Source organism: Pristiophorus japonicus, chromosome 18 (genome assembly GCF_044704955.1).
Source record: "Pristiophorus japonicus isolate sPriJap1 chromosome 18, sPriJap1.hap1, whole genome shotgun sequence".
In the NCBI taxonomy this organism is placed as follows: Eukaryota; Metazoa; Chordata; class Chondrichthyes; family Pristiophoridae; genus Pristiophorus; species Pristiophorus japonicus.
Genome location: NC_091994.1, coordinates 24,686,725 through 24,703,322, shown reverse-complemented (window position 1 = coordinate 24,703,322; position 16,598 = coordinate 24,686,725). Strand labels below are relative to the sequence as shown.

Genomic DNA, 16,598 nt, shown 5'->3' with positions numbered 1-16,598 from the left:
GGCCATACCCTTTGTCTCCCAGTAGCCAGCTCTGCCCTTCTGGCTGCTGTTGAAACATGGCAGATATAGCGCTCTCACGTAGGATGAACACATCATGGGTGTCTCACATCAACGGCCATGATGCGATTCATGTCGTCACACACAAGCTGTACATTAACGGAGTGGAAGACTTTTCTGTTCCTGTACATCTCGGAATCCTGCAAAGGTGCTCGCAAGGCGATATGGCTACAATCAATGCAGCCCTGTACCTTTGGGAAGCCAGCAATCCTGGAGAAACCCACAGCCCTTTCACGCATTCATGGTCAGTCATGGGGAACTTTATGCAATCATTCCTCCTGACATATAGTGCAGCACTCACCTGCTGAATGCAGATGTGTGTTGCATTTTGAGAAATGGCACACACATCCCCAGTTGTAGCCTGGAACGATCAAGATGCATAGAATGAAAGTGCTGTTGTAATCTTCACTTCAACTCACAAAGCAGTCCTCCTGACGCTTCTAGGTTGCAGGTCTGCTTTTGCTAACTCACAGATCTCAGTCACAACCTCTTTGCAGAAAGGCAGCCTTCTCACACAGTCTGCATCACTCAGGTGCAGGTATAAACACTTGTCTCGATACACCCGACATGGGTAAGGCCTCCTGCCCATCATCCCTCGTGCTCTGAGGTTCCATATGCGATGACGTCGAATCAATTGTCTCCGTCGCAGTACCATCATGCAGAAGGTTTGTACGAACTATGGCATTGTCAATATTGCCCTCATGATTAAATTGTACCTTTGCAAGAAGCTCAAAACAGGAAGACAAGCTTCTTTGTTGTCTCTCTCCCCGAGGTCGACGCCCTAATATGGACCACACCCAGGTCTGCGCATTCACAATAGGCTTGCTTAGAACGGGAAACCTCCCCCCACCGGGCTTCATTTGATGCTGCTGCATAGTGTAAGGGTTCTCATCCCTTCAGTTCGGCTTCCACCCCGCCCCTCCAACCCCACCCCCAGCCCCGGGCTTCTTTTGAAGCTGAGCCCCGAGCTCCTGTGTCCGGCCAAGGGAGCGATTCTCCGGCCAACGCTCCGACCCTCGAGCCTGGTTTGGAGACATTCGGTGGTGACATGGTACTTTGAAAAAAATCCCAAATTAAAGAATTGCATTCAACTTCCATTTTCTGCATTTAAAGTTTGATAAAATTAAGCTTCATGATGCATATTTAATGTGTTCTTGACTCCCTCCAAAACTTTGCATAAAAACAATGGTGTCTTTCTGTGCCGATTTTTTGATGTACGCTGGTTTTTCTGAAGTGCCCAGGAGTGGTCACTTCCGCCATCTTAGGAGAAATGTACGTTGGCCAAATTTTCATAAATGTGAAAAACTGGCGCAGACATCAGGTTACGTCGCCATGACCCAAAAAAAAAACTAAAAAAAAAAAAGAGTAACTAACGCTGACGCACAATCTTTGAGGAACTTGGATTTTTAAATTTATGCCAAAAAAAGTGGCCCGCCCCAAAAAAATGGCACGAATCACAGGAAAATCAAGTCCTTAGTGAGGACCCAGACCTTTTTCACTTGTCAGGATCGGACCTGATTTTATTATCTATGCAATCAAAGCATAGTTATCATTCTGCGATCATCTATACTATACCATTTTAAAGCTCTGGTGATGGTGTCCAAGCAATAGTTATTCCCGACAATGCATCAGGTTCAAACGCTCATTAGCTGTTGATCCTAAGTTACAGATTCTTGGGAGGAGAGCAAGCCTTTTATATGCTCATTCCATTTCAAATATTGTTTTCCAATTACTCTCAACTGTTAACCACAATCTTCAAAGCCCAGAAGCTTCAGTTCACACTTTGTCCACCTAAGTGTTTAAAAAAGTTTGATTCTCTGACTATTGAGAACAAATTGATCTTCAATGGGAAAGATGTCTTATAACCCACAAGGGGAGAAAATTTGCATCGTTAGCGCCACCCGTTAACGCCGGTGCAAACAATTTCTCGCCCGGGGCTGCTATCGCCTCCCACGAAATTCGACGGGTGTTTGCGGAGACGCAAAACTGGTGGCGCCCCACTGCGCCGCCGATTATGATGTCATCACATGCGCAGCAAACCATTTTCGCCCCGGAGCAGAAATTCGGGAGTGTCCAGTGAGGCTGCCGCTGGCGATGACAGCACCAGCTTTGCAGGTCACGAATCGGGCCAGGCCCGTGGCATGATGTTGCAGCGTGGCACTGCGCTTCGATGCCAGGCTGCTGCCATGGCACCCTGCTCCCCTGGTGATGAAGTGGTGGTCTTTCGTCCCATTGCAGAGCTCGCAGTGTGCCCTCCCCTTTAACAGAAGGGGTGGGCCTGTGCTCCTGGCCAGCATTACGTTGTGTTCCCATGCTTAGCGCCCCCATCTTACCCCCAAGAGGAAGTGAAGCGCCCGACATTGCACTCCATTTCCTCTCGGGGACAGTAACCCCAATTTCGCAGGTTGGGTGAGACTTCCTTCATGATTTTGAACACCTCTATTAAATCTCCCCTTAACCTTCTCTGCTCTACGGAGAACAATCCCAGCTTCTCTAGTCTTTTCACATTACTGAAGTCGCTTATCCCTGGCACCATTCTAGTAAATCTCCTCTGTACCCTCTCCAAGGTCTTGACATCATTCCTAAAGTGTGGTGCCCAGAATTGGACACAATACTCCAGCTGGGGCCTAACCAGTGTTTTATAAAGGTTTCGCATAACTTCCCTGCTTTTGTAGTCTAAGCCTCTATTTATAAAGCCAAGGATCCCGTACGCCTTTATTAACTTGTCTTTGCCACCTTCAAAGATTTCTGTACGCAAAGCCCCAGGTCTCTTTGTTCAGCATCCCCTCTAAAATCATACCATTTAGTTTATATTGTTTATATTATGGTGGCATGCCTAGCACAGTGTGCATGAAACTCATGAGTCAGTAATAGGACTAAAATAGGGGGAATTTGTCTGTATTAAAATGTTTACTTTTATTTTATGTTGGCAGAAAAAGTAACGCAATGGAAAAGCCATCACCACAGAGACCAGACAGGTTGGCCGCAGGGCTCTATAAGCTGCAAGTTTCTAAGGCAAGCACAATGGGCTGCCTAAGATGTAAACTATTTAATTAACCGGAGCCATCATTTACAATCACAAACATCCTTGCCATTGCCAAAGGTTCAATATCCATTCAATATTGATAAGAGAAATGAAACCTTCCATCAGCGATGTAGTCAGATATTGCCTTCTTTTGTTCACCATAATCTCTAAGGGCTTTAGATCATATTTCCTTGGGTAAACAGGTCTGCAGAGTTGGTCCCAAGCCTGGAGGTAGAGGGTTTGATTGACAACTGTGTCTGAGATCTTTGAGAGGAGGACAGGGCCATTGATTGGCTTTAATCCACTTTGATGGACAGCTCAGGGGTCAGGGTTCACCAATTACAAGCTTAGATATTGGGTTTCATGTGTTCAGTTAGATAATCATTTTTATCAGCTTTGCAGTCAACAGCATGCAGGTTTTGTGTTCAAGTTTCTGTGCCAGCCAGCTAAAAAAGCAAAGGTTATCTTCTAATGGTAGCCTGTTCTACAGCATAATAACGGAGTTTATTATTTTTTTTATTCATTCATGGCATGTGGGCGCAAGGCCAGCATTTATTGCTCACCCCTAATTGCCCTTGAGAAGGTGGTGATTGTTATATATGTAAACTTGTATATACCTTGTACAGCCACCAGAGGGCTCATCCACTGGAGTCCCAAGGGATCCCACAATCCCTTGGGGCACAGGTACTTAAGAAGGCCTCACAGGCTGGAGAAGCACTCTGGAGACCTGCAATAAAAGACTAAGGTCACACTTTACTTTGAGCTCTCAGTATCCAGTCGGACTCTTTATTCACATATAACAACTGGCGATATGATACAGAATACGAACCCAACGATGCAGAGAACAGTGGGCATCCTGGAGAAATTTTCAGAGGGAGATGATTGGGAAACTTTCGTGGAGCGACTCAACCAATACTTTGTGGCCAACAAGCTGGAAGGAGAAGCGAAGGCTGCCAAACGAAGGGCGATTCTCCTCAGCATCTGCAGGGCACCAATGTATGGCCTCATGAAAAATCTGCTTGCTCCAGCAAAACCCACAGAGAAATTGTACGATGATTTGTGCACACTGGTCCGGTAGTATCTGAACCCGAAGGAAAGCATTGTGATGGCAAGGTACCATTCTACACCTAAAAAGGTCTGAAGGCCAGGAAGTGTTGCGTTATGTCGCCGAGCTAAGATGCCTTGCAGGACATTGCAAATTTGAAGGACATTTGGAGCACATGCTCTGGGACTTTTTCATACGTGGCATTGGCCATGAAGTGATACTTTCCAAACTTTTGACTGTAGGGACCCTAATCTTGAGTAAGGCCATAGCGATAGCCCAGGCATTTATTGCCACCAGTGACAATACTAAGCAAATCTCTCAGCACAAGAGTGCTGCTACAAGTACTGTGAACAAAGTGATGTTGTTTTCATATCACAACGTACCGGGCAGGCCCCACATGCCTGCAGCTGCACATCCGCAGATGTCTCAGAGCCCACCATCAAGGGTGATGAATGTAAGGCCATTAATACCTTGTTAGTGCTGCGGGGGTGATCATCGTTTCCATACATGCCACTTCAAAGGGTGCATTTGCAAGGGCTGTGAAACAATGGGACACCTCCAACGTATGTGCAGGCGAACTGCAAACCCTGTTAATCCTGCAAACCACCATGTTGCAGAGGAGGACAGATCCACGGCAGATCATGATGAACCAGAGCCTCAGATCGAGGAGGAAGAGGTATATGGGGTGCACACATTTACCACAAAGTGTCCCCCGATAATGCTGAAGATTGAATTAAATGGACTCCCGGTGTCAATGGAGCTTGACACGAATGCAAGACAGTCCATTATGAGCAAAAAGACTTTCGAAAAATTGTGGTGCTGCAAGGCCTCAAGGCCAGTCTTAATTCCCATTCGCACGAAACTGAGAACTTACACAAAGGAACTGATTCCCGTAATCAGCAGTGCTACTGTAAAGCTTTCCTACGATGTAAAGCTACCACTCGGCAGGAGCTGGCTGGGAAAGATACGCTGCAACTGGGACGACGTCCGAGCGCTCTCGTCTGCTCACGACACTTCATGTGCCCAGGTCTTAAACAAGTTCCCTTTGCTGTTCGAACCAAGCATCGGGAAGTTCCAAGGAGCAAAAGTGCAGATCCACCTGATTCCAGAGGCGCGACCCATCCATCATAAGGCGAGAGCAGTACCGTACATGATGAGAGAAAGGGTGGAGATCAAGCTGGACAGGTTGCAACGAGAGGGCATCATTTCGCCGATCGAATTCAACGAGTGGGCCAGTCCTATTGTCCCAGTCCTCAAGGGAGATGGCACCGTCAGAATCTGTGGTGATTACAAAGTAACTATCAGTCGTTTCTCCCTGCAGGATCAATACCCACTACTGAAGGCTGACGACCTTTTGCTACGCTGGCAGGAGGAAAGACGTTCACGAAGCTGGACTTGACCTCAGCCTACATGACGCAGGAGCTGGAGGAATCATCGAAGGGCCTCACCTGCATCAACACGCACAAAGATGCCCGTTTGGAATTCGATCAGCCGCGGCGATATTCCAGAGATCGGGGAAAGCTTGCTGAAGTCAGTCCCGCGCATGGTGGTTTTCCAGGACGACATCTTGGTTACAGGCTGGGACACAGTTGAGTATCTGCAGAACCTGGAGGAGTTTCTTAGTCAACTCAACCACGTGGGGCTCAGGTTGAAATGCTCGAAGTGCGTTTTCCTGGCACCTGAAGTAGAGTTCCTGGGGAGAAGAATCGCGGCAGACGGCATCAGGCCCACCGATTCAAAGTTGGAGGCAATCGAGAATGCACCAAGGCCACAGAACATGACAGAGCTGTGGTCGTTTCTAGGACTCCTGAACTACTTTGGTAACTTCTTACCGGGTTTCAGCACACTGTTAGAACCACTGCACGCCTTGCTGCGTAAAGGAGACGAATGGGTCTGGGGCAAAAGCCAAGAAAATGCCTTTGTAAAAGCTAGAAAATTGTTATGCTCAAACAAATTGCTTGTGTTGTATGATCCATGTAAGCGTTTGGTACTAGCGTTGTCGTATGGCGTCGGGTATATATTGTAACAAGCTAATGAATCTGGGAAATTGCAATACGAATGCATCGGCCCGCATCCAGAGATGGCGCTCACATTGTTCGCATACAACTATGCTATCCGCCACAGGCCAGGCACAGAAAACTGTGCCGATGCTCTCAGTAGGCTGCCATTGCCCACCACGGGGGTGGAAATGGTGCAGCCCACAGATTTAGTTATGGTTATGGAAGCATTTGAGAGTGAGTAATCACCTGTCACAGCCCGACAGATTAGAACCTGGACGAGCCAGGGCGCCTTACTATCCCGAGTAAAAATTGTATGCTTCACGGGAGCTGGTCCAGTGTCCCAGTGGAAATGCACGAAGAGATAAAGCCGTACCAGCGGCGCAAAGATGAAATGTCTATACAGGCAGACTGCCTTCTGTGGGGCAATCGGGTAGTGGTCCCCAAGAAGGGTAGAGACACTTCCATCAGTGACCGCCACAGTACCCACCCAGGCATCGTAATGATGAAAGCGATAGCCAGATCCCACGTGTGGTGGCCCGGTATCGATGTGGGCCTAGAGTCCAGCATGCACAGATATAACACATGCTCGCAGTTAAGCAATGCACCCATAGAGGCGCCACTAAGTTTATAGTCTTGGCCCTCCAAACCGTGGTCCAGAGTCCATGTCGACTATGCTGGCCCGTTTTTGGGTAAAATGTTCCTCATGGTTGTAGATGCGTACTCCAAATGGATTGAATGTGAGATAATGTTGGCAAGCACGTCCGCTGCCACCACTGAAAGCCTGCGAGCCATGCTTGACACGCACAGACTATCTGATGTCCTTGTGAGCGACAACAGGCCATGTTTTACCAGTGCCGAGTTCAAAGAGTTCATGACCTGTAACAGGATCAAACATGTTACATCTGCCCCATTCAAACCAGTATCCAATGGTCAGGCGAGAGAACAGTGCAAACTATCAAGCAGGGTAACTGAAGGCTCACTGCAGACTCGCCTATCCCGAGTCCTGCTTAGCTACCGCACAAGATCCCACTCGCTCACTGGGATTCCACCTGCTGAACTGCTCATGAAAAGGGCACTTAAGACAAGGCTCTCGTTAGTTCACTCTGATCTATATGAACAGGTAGAGAGCAGGCGGCTTCAACAAAGTACATATCATGATAGCGCAAATGTGCCCCGCGAAACTGAAATCAATGATCCTATATTTGTATTGAATTATGGATGAGGTCCCAAGTGGCTTCCCGGCACTATTGTGGCCAAAGAGGGGAGCAGGGTGTTTCGGGTCAAACTTTCAAATGGACCCATTCACCGGAAACACTTGGACCAAATCAAACTTAGATTCACGGACTATCCAGAGCAACCCACTTTGGACCCTACCTTCTTTGACCCCCCCAATATACACATCAGTGGCAACCGGCACCACGGTTGGCCACGAAGCAGAACCCATCACCCGCAGCAGCCCAGCAGGACTCACCACACCAGGCAGCCCAGCAAGGCCAGCTGCACAGCAGCCCAGCGTGGGCCCAACAAACGATTCACCAAAACCAGCATTTGCACCGAGACGATCAACCAGGGAAAGGAAGGCCCCAGATCGACTCACCTTGTAAATAGTTCCACTGTTGACTTTGGGGGGGGGGGGGGGGGGAAGTGTTGTTATGTATATACCTTGTACAGCCACCAAAGGACTCATCCCCTGGAGTCCCAAGGGATCCCACAATCTAATTGGGAGCACAGGTACTTAAGGAGGCCTCACTGGCTGCAGAGGCACTCTGGAGACCTGCAATAAAAGACTACGGTCACACTTTACTTTGAGCTCACAGTATCCAGTCAGACTCTTTCTTCATATATAAGTGGTGAGCCTCCTTCTTGAATCGCTGCAATCTGCATGGTGAAGGTATGCCCTCAGTGCTGTTAGGGAGAGAGTTCCAGGATTTTGACTCATTTTTACAGTCTATGCGGGAGATTTTCTGCAAGGTTCTCCCAATGTCTTGCCATCATTTTGACAGAAGATCAGCAGCACCTCGGGGAAATGGTACATGCCCATTTTGCAGTCAGTTGCTCTCTTTCTCTGAGGGTTCTACCAATATTCTGCAGAAGTTATGGCGGGAGATCAGGAAAACCCCCAAGGAAATTCCAGATGTATATTTGTATAGAGAGAACATAAGAACATGAGAAATAGGAGCAGGAGTAGGCCATTTGACCCCTCGAGCCATTTAATAAGATCATGGTTGATGTGATCTTGGGTTCAGCTCCACCTTCCTGCCCGCTCCCCATAACCCTTGACTTCCTTATTATTATATTGTATGTTCCATATTACATAGAATTGCATAGAAATAACAGCACAGAAACAGACATTCACCCAACAGGTGTATGCTGATGTTTATGCTCCAGACAAGCCTCCTCCCACCTTACTTCATCTAATCCTATCACCATATCTTTCTATTTCTTTCTCCTTCATGTGTTTATTGTGCTTCCCCTTAAATACATCTCTGCTACTCGCCTTAACTACTCCAGGTGGTAGCGAGTTCCACATTCTAACCACTCTCTGGGTGAAGGAGTTTCTCATGAATTCCTTATTTGATTTATTAGTGACTATCGTATATTTATGGCTCCTAGTTTTGGATTCCCCAGAGAAAACCAGTCAATCAATACTGGAAAACGGCACAGAGCTATTTAATAGGTATGATTTAATACATACAATATGTCCTTGGGAATAATTTAAAACAACAAAATATTTTATACATCTTGGGTTTGACTTTCTGGAGGGGGTGGGAGGAGGGGGCACACTAAAAATAAATAATGAAACTTGTGGTCCTCAAAGGGTCAAGTCAAGTGCACAATAAAAAGGTAGGAACGCAACTTTTTTTTTAAATCATGAAAGAGGGACAGTAGCATCTTACTCGGAGAACTGAAAGATATGGTCTGGGTTATAGCTGCCCATTGGGTTGTTAGGCATTTTGGCTGGTGTGGTTTTGCCTTGGGACTGAGAGGAGGAGTGGGAACTTTCACTCGAGCTGCTCCGCGCCTCGCTGCTGGAGCTGGTCTTCTTCATCTTGTGTTCTTTTGCCGGTGATGCCTTGTCCACGTTCCGAAGGCAAAAGACTTCCCTCTTGCATTTGTTAAAGGCGGCTAAGTTTGCCTTGAAAATCATGCATGCCGAAGGGGGTTTCCGCCAAATTTCCATCAAAGTTGCAGTGGGTAGCAGGAGAAGCCCGAAGACATTCCCAGCGATAAATACACAGCGAGAAAAGCTGTGCAAGATGCTCAATGCAGAAGGAGACAAATGTTCACTGCCCCAAAAAAATGATACTACAACACTAACTGAAACACCAGAGAGCTTGTTTTCAGAACGTAGATCAGGCCCCTTGAGGTGCCACGTTATGTAGGAGTAGGGGTGGGGCTTCACCAAAGTCTTGAAAGTCAGTGTGGGATTGGATTTTAAAAATTTAACTCTGCAAACGTGGATTTGGCTTATTTCATCCCCAAAATTGCACCTCATAAAATTGGACAAATGGGAAATCCGGTGTATGAGGTTAAGCACCTTATTTTCTTACCCTCTGTGCTCCTGGCAAGGCCCCATACACTGGTTTGGGGTAGAGACCTCTGTTTATACAATGTGACTTCATAATCAATAGGCCCTTAGATCGCCAAATGCGGCCCAAGATCTTAAAGCTTCACGGAGATATGAATTCAAATTTCGACCATTTATTTCATATTTCCGTTCAAAAATTAAACATGAGGGGACTGTGGGTATGCAGACATAATGCACTTACATTTCCTACCAATCCCAAACCAACATCTGTTTATCATTTGCAACATGAGACAAACGTTTATGGTTAGATAAGAGATTATAACATGAGAATTTACAGAATGAGAAAAGGTCTTCGAGTTGATAAAACCTGATCTTCCATAGACCACAGACAATGGGCTCAATTTTCCCCAGTGATTTGCGCCACTTTTTTGGCACAGGCCACTTTTTTTGGCCTAAGTTAAAAAATACAAGTTTCCTCAATCAATTTGCACCAGCGTAACTCAGTTAGTTATGATTGTTTTAAGTTAGTTTTTTTTTCCCAGTCAAAGGGGGCGTAACCTGCCACCCGTGCCAATTCTGGCCATTTAGGCAAATTTGGCCAGTTCAGAGTTACTCCAGTTTTTCTTAGGCCAGCGTATGTGGCCTCTGCAGAAAAACCTTCTGGTGAGTTAAGGAAATCGGTGCAGATAAGGAAATCAGTGCAGCAGATGCCCGGACAGCAGCAGCAGGAGAGGCAAGAGAGAGGGGGAGAAGCCTTTTGGGTATAGTTAGGTGCAAGGGCCGGGAGGGAGGAAGCCATTCGGCCTGGGATAGGTGCGGGGACCGGCTCTGGGAAGCCCTTCGGCCTGGGATAGTAGCAGGGACCGCCACCGGCATCGGGGGGGGGGTGGGGGCAGCGGGGGGACTTTAATAATTTAATGGAGGTAAGTTGCTGCAATGTTTAATGTGCTTGTGCATGTTGCTGTGGGCTGGCTATGTTTCACTTTCCAGCCTCAGCTCGCATTGTGTCCCGGGTTACCGTGGCAACCCGATCGTTTTGGCGCAGATCAAGGCTCCACCCCCAAAATTAAACCACAGGCTAGGCAGCACCAAAATGAAGAAATCAAACGGGGAAACTTGGAAAATTTTTGGGGGGCGTATTTGGGCCCCAAAAAAAGGGGCATAAATCTTCAAGTACGCCAAAAAACAGCTCTGGGGAAAATGGACCCCATGTGCTCTGTTGGAAACTATTCGAATCACTTAAACCCTTGCAAGAAGGTTCTGCAACCATAATTAGCACTCACCATCAAACTGCACTAGTTGCTCTATGGTGTTCACCTCATTGTGTGTGATAGTCAGTGCTTGTCTGTATTTAAGGTTGGTTTCACTGAAAGAAAAATTATTTTCAATTATAAAGCTGTTAAGTCCATCAGTTATTTTATATTTCAATTAATGCTGTCAGGCTGCATGAACTAGCGGAAATCTTGTGCCATTGTAAGGCCTTGTCATCAGAGAGATTTGATGACATCATATATCTTACAGTGTCTATGAGATTTTTGTTTAAAGAGTTAGCCAAGCAAAAGCTGGTAAACTTCCAGTGGAAGGCGTGAGTATGGAACAGAAGAATCTGGTGAAAAGGTACCTAAAAAGGATAGGCAGGAAGCATTTGAAAAATTATCATTGGTTGCACTGTGAGAATAATGTTATTATTTAACTTCATGTGACAAATTCACATATTGAGAACTTAGATGCGGACTGATTGGGCTGGGTGCTCTTTACCTTTCCGCCATTGTTCATTGTTCATAGGTTTATATGTAACCTTCAAGGCTGCTGACCAAGAGCTGTGTGGCTTTTTGTCGGCTGGCGCGGACACGATGGGCCGAAATGGCCTCCTTCTGCGCTGCAAATTTCTATGTTTCTATGTTTTTATGCGGAGGTGAGCATATCCGATTTGTAGCCATTATGATTTTCTCTCAATTTATGTGGGCTGTAAAATGGCATGCTGACCTTTGCACCCGAATTTCAGATATGTATTCCTGTCTTAAGAAGCCCTGCACGGAAAGCTTCAACTCTACAAATTTATCCCTATATGCGCTTTACGGGGAATATCTTGGCCGTATTTCTATTCTTGGTAATATCTGTATTCATCAAGGCAATGGGTGTCATTGCTGGGAAATGGAACAGTGCAGCAATGAGCTTCGATCATGTCCAGTGTGGATCAGATACAAAAGATTACTTTGTTCTCTTTGTTACTCCAAACTTCAAAGAATAGCAACTTCCAGCTCCCACCAGCTTGTGATTAGAAGCCTCCTACTGGTCCGAGCTGGTGGTAAGTTTGCCATTAAGCTGTGCGGTTTTAGCTGGTTATAAATCCAACACTGCCACTTGTATGTATGCCAATATGTGCCTAAGTTCTTTGGACTTATAAAAATGGGAAAAAAATTTAAGGAGGCAATGCTGAAATTGTACCTTGGCATTATTAGGGGGAGTCCGGAGGAAGACTACAAAACTGGTTCCTAAATTTAGAGTGCTGAGTTATGAGGAAAGGTTGTCTACCCTAGAGAAGAGCAGGATGAGAGGGTACTTGATGGAGGACTTTAAGATCTTCACAGGCATGGAGACTTTAGATCCAGGAAAGGTCTTCTTTTGAGTACAAGATTCAAGGACGAGGGCACACCATTTGAAATGAAGGGAGTTAATAGAAAATAGGACAATTAGGCAACAGCTTTTATAATAACAGGGTGATAGAGTTGTGGAAAACATTACTAGTGAGGTTGAACAGAAAACTATGGCAGAGTTTATAGAAGATCTGGAGCAAAAGGGATTAATAGAGCTATTAGTCCCAGATTACAATAAGGAAACTGGTGGCTGGTTCGCCAGGGTAGGCTAAATGGACCAATGGTCTTCTACAACCGAAAACATGATTATTTGCTATGACTTGGGTAAGTAGGTTGTGTCCCTGGGAAGAGAATGTGTGGTTCATAACGAGCAATCAGAAACTCGACAGGCAGGTGCAGATTTCTCAGTAGTTTGAATAGGAGACTCCTAAACAGAGCGATGGATGCCCAGAGACCATTCTAGTTAAGAAATTTAAACCATTCGCACACCTTTACCATGTTAATTGGGCAGCCAGGAAATGTTCCCTGTAGCAATATCACTGGCAATAAATTAAGTAGAGTTCCATAATTCCCCAGCACAACACATGCAGGAAAATAAAATATAAATAATGCAGAAACCTTACCCATCGATTTCAGCCGTTTCAACATAACACAAGCTATTTGGCTCCGTACTAGACAGCAAGAAGAGATCAGCCTAGGAGAACCACAGATATGAAGATTATTTGAGATACTTAAATACTGTAGCTACAAAGGATAAAAAATATGTATCTTTAAAAAGATAACTCACTGGAACAAAGTCATCCTTCTTCAGACAAACCACATCACCTACTTGCAGTTCTTTCCATTTTGCAACTGTGAAGCTATAAAAGAAATAGGAAAAAACATTGCATTTACATGACCTTAGAGCATCCCAAAGTGCTTCACAGCCAATCAAATACTTTTGACATATACTCACTATTGTAATATAGGCAGATGTGGCAGCCAACTTACCCGCAGCAAGGTCCCACAAACAGCAATCAGATAAATGAACAGAAATTCTGTCTCAGTGATGCTGCTGGATGCATAAATATTGACTGAACATCAGCAGAACTTGTCTGCTCGTCTTCAAATGGTGCCATGGGATCTTTTACATTCACGCGGGAGAGCAAACAGGGATTTGGTTTAACGTCTCATCAAAAAGCACCCTTACCAGTACAGTACACCCTCAGTACTGCAGTGAAGTGTCAGGCTAGGTTATGGGCTCAAGTCTCCGGAGAGGGGCTTGAACCCATAAGTTTCCGACTCAGAGGTGAAAGTACTACCATTTAGCCAAGGCTGACACCTGATAAGACGCAATGCTGTGCTAAGTGCTTGCTCCGGATACCCACTATACTGTGTCAGGTGATAATGGATGTCATGCTGTTTGATCGCTTACCTTTTCCCAACAAGAACATCGCATGGTCTGTTGTTGATCTCTCTGTCACTCTTGTGACGTGCCTAACAAACATAGAGCCAAAACATTGAGCAAATCTTCTTTTTTTTTGTCCATGGCATTTATCTTTTTTACTGTAAATCATTGCTAATTGAATGAAGTGTCAATTGTTTAATAGTAAGTGAAAACACCAAAAAGCTTTATATGTCTGTTACACATTAGTCAAGTTTCAAATATTATTTGTGTTGATTAAATAAGAAGCATATCTAATTTAAACACATTTCTAGAAAGTCCCAATGCATTCCTAATGTGTTTCAGTAGGTGTAGGTCCATCATACAAATGAAATTATAAGCAACATTGTATCCATGACAAGCTAATGCGTGTTGCCAAATGCAACAAGAATGATCAGATGTGAAGGAAATAAGCAAGGAGTAAAGATTGGAGGAGCATAGGTTCTACAGTCGATAAAGGAGAAAGTTGAGGAGGGACCTCTTGTGCTGTATGAAACTTTAAATGGCATAACTAAGGTAAACTCAAAATATTATTTCAAAGTAAATTAAAGCAGGACCAGAGGATCTCAAAGTGAAGGGGGTGGGAGGAGGTTACTGAACCGGAGGCCAGCCACTAGCTGGGACCTAGTCGACCCTGGATAAGAGGCAATCTGGTAGCAGAACCTCTGGTTTACCTCAGGCCACAACCCCTTCCTCTTGACGTACCAGTCATCTAACATGATGGGCCAAATGGCATCCTTCTGTGCTGTAAATTTTCATGGTTCTACGTGGCAAATATTCCAAATATATTCTTTCACTAGCAGGTTGGTTACAAGAACATGGTATACCCAAAATAATCTACATAATTCAACATTATCCTGCTTCAAATTTTTGTCATAACACTCCTGTGAAGCACCTTGGGATGTTTTACTACGTTAAAGGCGCTATATAAATACAATTTGTTGTTGTTCTTCTTCCTTTTGAAAACTTGGTGGCTAGATTATTTGTTTCATGTGATTCCAACTTTTGCAGAATTATATTTTTCCATTACAGGAAATTTTTTTTTGAAATGATACATATTATACTCATGATGCCAAAACTTCTGTAGGATATAGCTATAAGGCTATGCAATGATATGCAAAATATTGTATAAAGCCATCTATTGTCAGAGACAGGATTAATATACCTGAACATCACCAGCTAAAGAACAAGCAGATATCTTGAAATATGGACAATCTCCAAATAGGTTTATCGAAGAGATCGCAAAATCTTTGTTGGTCAGACAAAACATTTTCACTTCAGACATGGTCTGTCTGACACGAACTATTCCTAAAGTGCACTGTAGTATCAGTCTTTGTCTTTGCCTCTCTGATGCTTTCTGTTCTTATGCAGGATTTGTTGTCTTCTGAAACATGTCTATTGTTAATATTAACTATTTTAGTGTGCGCTTCTAGTCATAAAACATGCAGCAGTAAGAATGGGTGTGGAGTGAGCCATATTGGTTAGGCCTGATCAGCAGGCGTCCAGGGAGAGTGCCTGAAATTGGTGTTCGGCCTACTACATCGGGCGGAGGGTGCTAACGCCTGCTTCAGGCCCGCTCACCAAACTGATCTGTGAATGACTGCAGCAAACTCTGTGGAAGCTTCGGTCAGTTTTGTCAGGCGCTCAGCGTTCTTCAGGGGACCGCTGGAAGCTGCCACCTAAAAGCTAAGTTTGAAGATTTTTATTTAGCTTACTGCGGAGCTAGGAGGGGCAGGTGTGCTCCCCATGAATCCACATTTAAACCGTGGGACCCTGCTGGTCACCACTCACAGCCCGTCCTGATATCCTCCCCTCCCCCCCGCCCCCCCCACGGACTCTTCACAGGCCCTCCCCGCGACCGGCAAGATGCCTCGGAGGCCGCGAATAGTGCCCACTGTTCGCCGGTACTGTCCTAATTCACCCTCGGGACATACCTACTGACACCCCACTCTCTTCACAAAGTCTTCGATTTTAATCTGCTGTGCAGAGCAGACAGGAAGGACACCCAGCAGAAGTCGGCAGGGCCCTGCTTTCAACATGAAGATCAGGCTCCAATGATGTAATCAGGGCCCAATTACTATTTTAACCATGGGCCTGAGCAGGAAAGCAGTTGTGGCTTTTCAGACAGTTTAACCTAGCGGAAAGGGGAGCCTGGGACGGAGGAGGCCCAAAGATGTAAGTCCTTTATTTTTTTCACTTTCCTTGTGGGGTCAGGAGGAGCAGGAGGCCTCCCCTGCCCCGGGCTGCCAAGGAGGTTTATAGTGAGGAGGGCAGTGGCCAATTTGATTAGCAGCTCCATTGGCCAATTGCAGGCATGGAGAGCTGGGGGAGGGTCAGAGGTCAAGCGTCAAGCTTTTGGCTCCCTGTGCAGCTAAGCAAGGACACACAGGGGACAGTCCGGATAGATCCAAAAGGAAGTTATAATGTATTTGCTTCATGGATTTTTTGCTTAAGAATTCATAGCAACACATTGCTATTAAGAACTAGTTGGTTTCTTGGCAAAGTTTTAACAATCGCACTACATATTACCAGTTCATCCACCAGGCTCACAACCGCCTGCCTCACCTTAACCCAATTGGCTGGGGTTTTATTGAGTCTTGTGAACATCACGTGATATTTTACTAGTTAAAGGTGCTAAGCCACTCCCAACTCAACAGCTCTACAACTATTTTGAGTTGTATCAAGTTCCCCCTGATTAAAGGGGGAGGCACACTCCAAAAACTTTTCAAGTGCCCCCTTGTTTTTTTTGTGGTTTTTTTGAGGGCACTAAAACATAAATTATACAAGTGTCCTCTGGCTAAAAGGGGGGGGGGGGGGCACTTGAAGACCGTGAGTGTACCGGTGAACACCACGTGTTCCATCTCCAGGGACACCCTGGCTCAGATGTAACCGCGGAAGAGAGGCAGGCAGTCGGGCTGAATG

At 45.5% G+C, this 16,598-nt stretch overlaps 1 protein-coding gene across 1 annotated transcript in view; it reads right to left on the bottom strand.

The window, feature by feature from the left end:
* LOC139229005 (phospholipid-transporting ATPase IC-like) overlaps positions 1-16,598 on the bottom strand; it is a 140,485-nt gene that overhangs the window by 106,805 nt on the left and 17,082 nt on the right. Inside the window, exons 6-9 of the mRNA XM_070860668.1 lie at positions 13,668-13,729; positions 13,041-13,113; positions 12,877-12,947; positions 10,940-11,022 (exon numbers count right to left, since the gene is read on the bottom strand). Of these exons, the coding sequence (XP_070716769.1) occupies positions 10,940-11,022; positions 12,877-12,947; positions 13,041-13,113; positions 13,668-13,729 (289 nt within the window). The remainder of the gene's footprint in view (positions 1-10,939; positions 11,023-12,876; positions 12,948-13,040; positions 13,114-13,667; positions 13,730-16,598) is intronic.